The 6,000-nt window shown below is 47.7% G+C and overlaps 1 protein-coding gene across 1 annotated transcript in view; it reads left to right on the top strand.

The window, feature by feature from the left end:
* Window positions 1–1,448: 1,448 nt before the first annotated feature.
* FER1L5 (fer-1 like family member 5) overlaps window positions 1,449–6,000 on the top strand; it is a gene marked incomplete at both ends in the record, with an annotated part of 47,449 nt that continues 42,897 nt past the window's right edge. Inside the window, 3 exons of the mRNA XM_084234801.1 lie at window positions 1,449–1,533; window positions 4,893–4,945; window positions 5,502–5,593. Of these exons, the coding sequence (XP_084090927.1) occupies window positions 1,449–1,533; window positions 4,893–4,945; window positions 5,502–5,593 (230 nt within the window). The remainder of the gene's footprint in view (window positions 1,534–4,892; window positions 4,946–5,501; window positions 5,594–6,000) is intronic.

The raw sequence follows: 6,000 nt of genomic DNA, 5'->3' as shown, positions 1-6,000 counted from the left end.
TAAGATAAACTCTTGCCATTTGTGACAACATGGATGGAGGTGTGGGAGATTATGCTAAGCAACATAAGAAGATACGGAAAAACAAGACAAAAGGTGACCTAATGCCAAACTATCAATAATAGCAAACCCTACAAATCTGACAGTGGATCTGAGGCCAGGAGGGAAGAGAATGGAGAGGACAGTGGCGGGGGGGGGGGGGGGGGGGGGGCTGTGGGTGCTTGGGTGGTGGATGAGGTGTGGTAACAACACCTGAAGGCAGAGAGCCTACACCTCTGAAGCACAACATCATCAACCAGTGTTACCAAAATAAAACAAAACAAGCTTGATAACAGTAAAAACAAACAAAACCCTTTCATTTTGTGCAACGTCTTGCAGAGCCTTTCTACTTGCTAAATGGGATGCTGCCTGCTTCATGAATTACTTTTAAAAGTTAATGAAGGGCCTCCCTGGTGGCACAGCAGTTGAGCTCTGGGTTGCGAAGCTGCCGCAGCCTCTGCAGCACTGGTTCGATCCCCGGCCACCGGGCTAGGGTCCCACATGGCGCGCAGACCTCTCCTGCTGTCTGCTGCTCCCCTCAGCAGTGTATTTCGTCGGTCTGCCTGTTCTGTTCCCCGCTGTGGGTCTGGTGAATCCTCTCACCCTCCCGCGCTTCTGACTGTACCCGGTGCTTGTATAAATAAATAAATAAATAAATATTTTTAAAAGTTAATGAAATCTTGTGGGCCTCCCCGGTGGCGCAGCAGGTTGAGCGCAGCGCTGTGAAGCTGTCCACAGCCTCCGCAGGGCCTGTTCGATTCCCGGCCGGCCAGGGAGAATCCCACATGGCGCGGCAGACCTCTCCTGTCTCGCCCGCTGCTCCCCTCAGCAGTGTATTTCGTCAGTCTGCCTATTCTGCTCCCCGCTCTGTCTCTGGTGAATCCTCTCACCCTCCCGCTACTCAGGCCTGTACCCCAGCTCTTGTATAAAATAAATAAATTTTTTTTTAAAGTTAATGAAATCTTTAAAAGTAAAAAAGAAAGCTAAGTTGTCAGGAAGGTCTTCTTTAAAGTCTGCTGCAGCAGAAAACAATAGCAGCACCATGATCATGCATCCAAGTTCTTGGTCTTTGAATGCCACACATCTTTTAGAATTTGTAGTCAGCTTGCTGTGGAAGTGTTTGCTTAACTAACATACATTTTAAAAATACCTAATAATTGCCACACTAACCATTGGATAAGATGTAGTTTCTTCCTACAACGTTCAACCCTAAAGCAGTGGAAGCCTTAATGCACACAAAGGACCCCCTAAATTCCTCTTCAGAACCAAGAACAACTGCCTTTGTGACAGTGACCCTCTTGCTAGGCAACACACACAGGACTCTGCTGGGCCCTGTGAATAAGGAGAAACCCTGGGCCCAGGTGCTCCAGGAAGGAAGTGGCGCTTCAGAGGGACAGAGGAAGGAGGTCGAGATGCTGCGGCTGGTTGTAGAGTCAGCCAACATTGAACCTCCCAAAAGCCCCCCACCCCAACTCTGCATGTCCATCTACTTCAGAGGTGAGAGGCAGGGTCCTGGGTGGCAGAGAGGAGCTCCAAGGAGCAGTAGACTTTTGGGGGAGAATAGATTTATTGTTGTCTTACTACGTAAAAGATGCCCCATGTGACAAAAAGGTGAGGTAGACACCATCCACTTCTTTCAAAACTTTTCACCTCTGTTGCTACTCTTTTATTATGGTGCCTCTGCCTCCTATTTCTCCCATGGGATGGCTATGAGAAAAAGAGAAGATTAATATTTCTTGAGCTTCTTCTATGAACTAAGACTGTGCCCCAAACTGAGGTTTAAAGAAAAAGATTACCTACTTCATAGGATTGTGTAAGGATTTAATATTTATTTATGTATTTATTTTTATTAAAGATTTATTTTTATTTATTTATACAAGCACTGGGTACAGTCAGAAGCGCAGGAGGGTGAGAGAATTCACCAGAGCCAGAGCAGGGAGCAGAACAGATAGCAGGACTCAAGTACGCTGCTGAGGGGAGCAGCGGGCAGCAGGAGAGGTCTGCGCGCCATGTGGGACCCTCCTCTGGTGGCCGGGGAGCAGCCGGGGATCAAACCGGTGCTGCAGAGGCTGCAGGCAGCTTCACAACCCAGCGCTCAACCGCTGCACCACTGGGGGGGCCCAATATTTATTTATTTTTAAAGATTTATTTATGCATACAAGAACTGGGGTATCGGGCAGAGGTGTGGGGGGGATGAGAGGATTCACCAGAGACAGAGTGGGGAACAGAACAGGAAGATTGACTGAAATATACTGCTGAGGGGAACAGTGGGCGAGTCAGGAGAGGTCTGCTGCGCCATGTGGGTGGCTCCCTGGCCAGGGATCGAACTCGTGCTGCAGTGGCTGCATGGTAACTTCATAGGTTATGTCTTAACCCTTTGTGCCACCCTTTGTATCCTTTGTGTACACGTTCTAATAATAACTGCTCAGTAATGTGACTTGCATTTACAACCAACAAAAACCTTTTCATAGACATGGAGTTTCGCTCTTCACAATTTTGTGAGGTAAGTTTTCAAATCTCCATTTCCATAGATAAGGCAAAATGTCCCCAAAAAGTCTAAGAAAGGAGATTTGTGAGAATGGAAGAGATGAAGCACATCTACATAACAAATTGCTGAGGGCAAAAGGGGAGGAAGGGAAAGGCAAACGTGGAGGTGTATGTGGGCAAATGGAGAAGTGCCGGGAGAAAGAAAATTGGGACCAAGAGTAAAGAAGGACACGGGATTTCTATAAGAAACAGGAGTAAAGAGTGACATTCCTGGGGCCTCCCCAGTGGCACAGCGGGTTGAGCGCAGCGCTGTGAAGCTGTCCGCGGCCTCTGCAGCACAGGTTTGATCCCTGGCCTGCCAGTGAGCAACCCACATGGAGGGACAGACCTCTCCTGTCTCGCCCACTGCTCCCCTTGTTAGGGGGGAAAGGATGTCCTGAGCTAATTCCATATAGGCTTTGTGGACTCCACCCCCACCCCAGGCCAAAGCCAAAGACACTGGAAACTCCAAATCCCATCACCACCAAAGGGAAGGTGGCTGGGACCTGAGGATGGAGTTAAGCAGCCAGGTTGGATATAAAAACCAGACATGTGGGCCTTGGGGGGCTCGCTCTCTCTCGCTCACCTCCTGGCTTCACGGCTCCTGGCTCGCGGCCAGCTCTCAGAGTGTCATTTTGGGATGCCTGATCGGCGGATCGGGTAGGACTCATTTAAAACTTTGTCTCCCACTTTTCTCCCTGAGCTGTACATTTCCTCATTTGCCCTTCCTTTGTAAATAAACCTTTTATTAACCTTCCGCGTGTGCCTGCAGTAGAGCATTGATAAGTCCTTTTAAGTACGTGTGTGAGGACCCACAGTCAGGCACCCCGTTTTGTGTCGGGGCTGCCCTGTAACACCCTCAGCAGTGTGTTTTGGTCCGTCTGCCTGTTCTGCTCCCCACTCTGTCTCTGGTGAATTCTCTCACCCTCCTGTGCGTCTGGCCTATATCCCAGCTCTTGCATTAAAAAACAAACAAAAAAAACTTAAAAAAAAAAGAAAAAAGAATGACATTCCTTGCTTTTTGTCCTGGTCTGAAAAACTGCTTGCTGAACACGGCAACACTTGGGTTAGACACTTGAGACTCGAGCTCACAGTGAAGGGTATTTGTTGCTGGAGGTGTAGTGGATGCTCAAGGGAGTCTTCGTCTCACTGACTAGCTGCATGAGAGCAGGGAGCAGGGAGCAGCTGCTCCTCTTCTTTATCTTGAGGTTCTGTCTCTGCACTTTGCGGGCGCTGTTTCCCTCCCTCTAGTCGCCTGTTACAAAGATGCCTAAAACCACAAATCCCCTTTTTGCCAGTAGATTTTCCTATAAATTCTTATAACTGAGTATTTGTTTGTTATTTTTAATTTCTCATCCACCTGTCTTCCCAGCCCCTCTCCCTCTGTAGACCATTACTCTGCCTCCCTTCCTGATACTCAACCCAAATACTCTTTCTTTCTTTGGGAAGAATCTCAATGTATTCTAGGGGTTCTTTGCAGGGCTATAGACTGTCCTTTGTTAAAGATATTTCTGAAGAACAGGAATTTTACTGCATGAAGAGGCTTCTACAATTAAAGATGTTTTGGGATGTCTTAGAGTGTGTGGGGCTTAGCTCTGGTAATAAATAAACCCTTAAATCTTAGTAACTCAGTACAAATTTACCTCTTCTCACATCAAGACCTGTCAGATAGCCCTCCCTGAGCAGCTCCTCCAGGTAATAGTTTAGGGACTGGCTCCTTGCTGCCTATGGCTGCAGAATCACCCTGGCACCACCCGGCCTGCAGATATTGAAAGTAGATGTGGGGAGTGGAGAGAAGGGAATAGAGAATCTCATGGGAGATTTTAGGAGCTAGGCCTGGCAGTGGCTAATAACCCCTCCATGCCCCACTGGGCAGAACAAGTCACATGGCTCCACCTGCCTGCAAGATGGCTAGAACTGTATCAGGGAAGAAAATGAGGCTCTGCAGACTTCTCCTGCCTCTCCTGCTGCTCCCCGAAGCAGTATATTTTAGTCAATCCGCCTGTTCTGCTCCCCAGTCTGTGTCTGAATCCACTCACCTCTGCCTCCCCCGCAACCCTGCACCTCTGGCCTATACCCCAGTTCTTGTATGCATAAATAAATAAAAATAAATATTTTTTAAAATAAAATAAAATTAAATGAACATGTAACATTTCCTGTCATGTGAGGTGATGTTCCTATAAAAAGTGAGACATTTTGTAATCCCCAGAGTCAGAATGAATCAGTGTCATATCGTACCTGTTAATGCACACTTGAAGTTTTCTTGGAGTTTGAACCTAGACTTTGAAATACTTCCCTGTGACAATGCCAGTTCCCTGGTGTCTTTGCAGATTTCAAGAAGAGAACCCAAGAGATGGAAGGGAACAACCCTATATGGAATGAGGTAAAACACATGAGGGCAAGTCCACATGAGACAATGACAACTGCAATAACAAGGTTGGGTCCAGGCCATGCTCAGAAATCCAGGGAGAGGAAGACAGGTGGCTCACTAGCTTTTCCCAAGTCTGGGGCATCTTGGGCTGAGCCTATAAGGCCTTGCAGGTCACATCTTCCCATTGCTGTGTTGGTCCATCTGGGGATGGACAATGGTACTACCATTGTTCAACCTGGCCATCCTGATGTTTCCAGAAGCCTGAAGCAAAGATAAATTTCCCTATGCAGGATCCTTCTCATCTTCATCCATCCATGTCCCCCAACTCAAACCCTCAGTTATGAACATACTCAAAATACTGCAATTCAATCCACAGAAGCCCAGGTAGGATGTCTGGCACTTTGGTGAAAAGTAGCAAATGTCATCCTCTCAGGAAATCAGACTGAAGGGGAGTTCCTCAATTTCAGGGAGATAGCACCATCCTGTTCCCTACACCTTTTCCCACTTCCTAGAAAGATGGGAAGGGGAGAGTGGAAGAAGGATACAGACTTCTTTATGCCTCCCACAGACCCTAATCTGGCACCTCTGGAACTGGCCCCTGGAGAATGACGATTACCTGCAAGTCATCCTTCGGGACATGAACGCAACAAAGAAAGAAAGGTGGGTGTGGGTGAGACAGAGGGTGTCTGGCTCTGACCAAAGCTACAGCAGATGTAGCACTTTCTAACTTGAATTCATAACTCACTCAGCTGCAAGGACCAGAACCCACTCCACACTGCAAACACACACACAAATGGGAGATTTGCAGAAGGGCAGCAACGGTAGGAGAGCAGACCCAATAGAACTAATAGAACTAGGAACCTGTGAACCTAGGAGCAGTTCTGTCTCTTCTGAAACTATAGGATCTCAAATCTCTGCTTCTTTCCACCCAGCCCTGGCTTCCTATCATGAGCTCATTTTAGTGCCAACTGAGATGACATCCCACTGAGACCTACAGGCATGATGGCCTCCCTGGACAGAGCAATGGACTGGCCCAGTTTCAGTCAGGTGTCTACTCCCCAGCCAAT

The sequence above is a fragment of the Talpa europaea genome, assembly GCF_964194135.1.
Source record: "Talpa europaea genome assembly, chromosome: 6".
In the NCBI taxonomy this organism is placed as follows: domain Eukaryota; kingdom Metazoa; phylum Chordata; class Mammalia; order Eulipotyphla; family Talpidae; genus Talpa; species Talpa europaea.
Note: the sequence above shows the minus strand (reverse complement) of the source record. Positions and strands in the feature narration are given on the sequence as shown.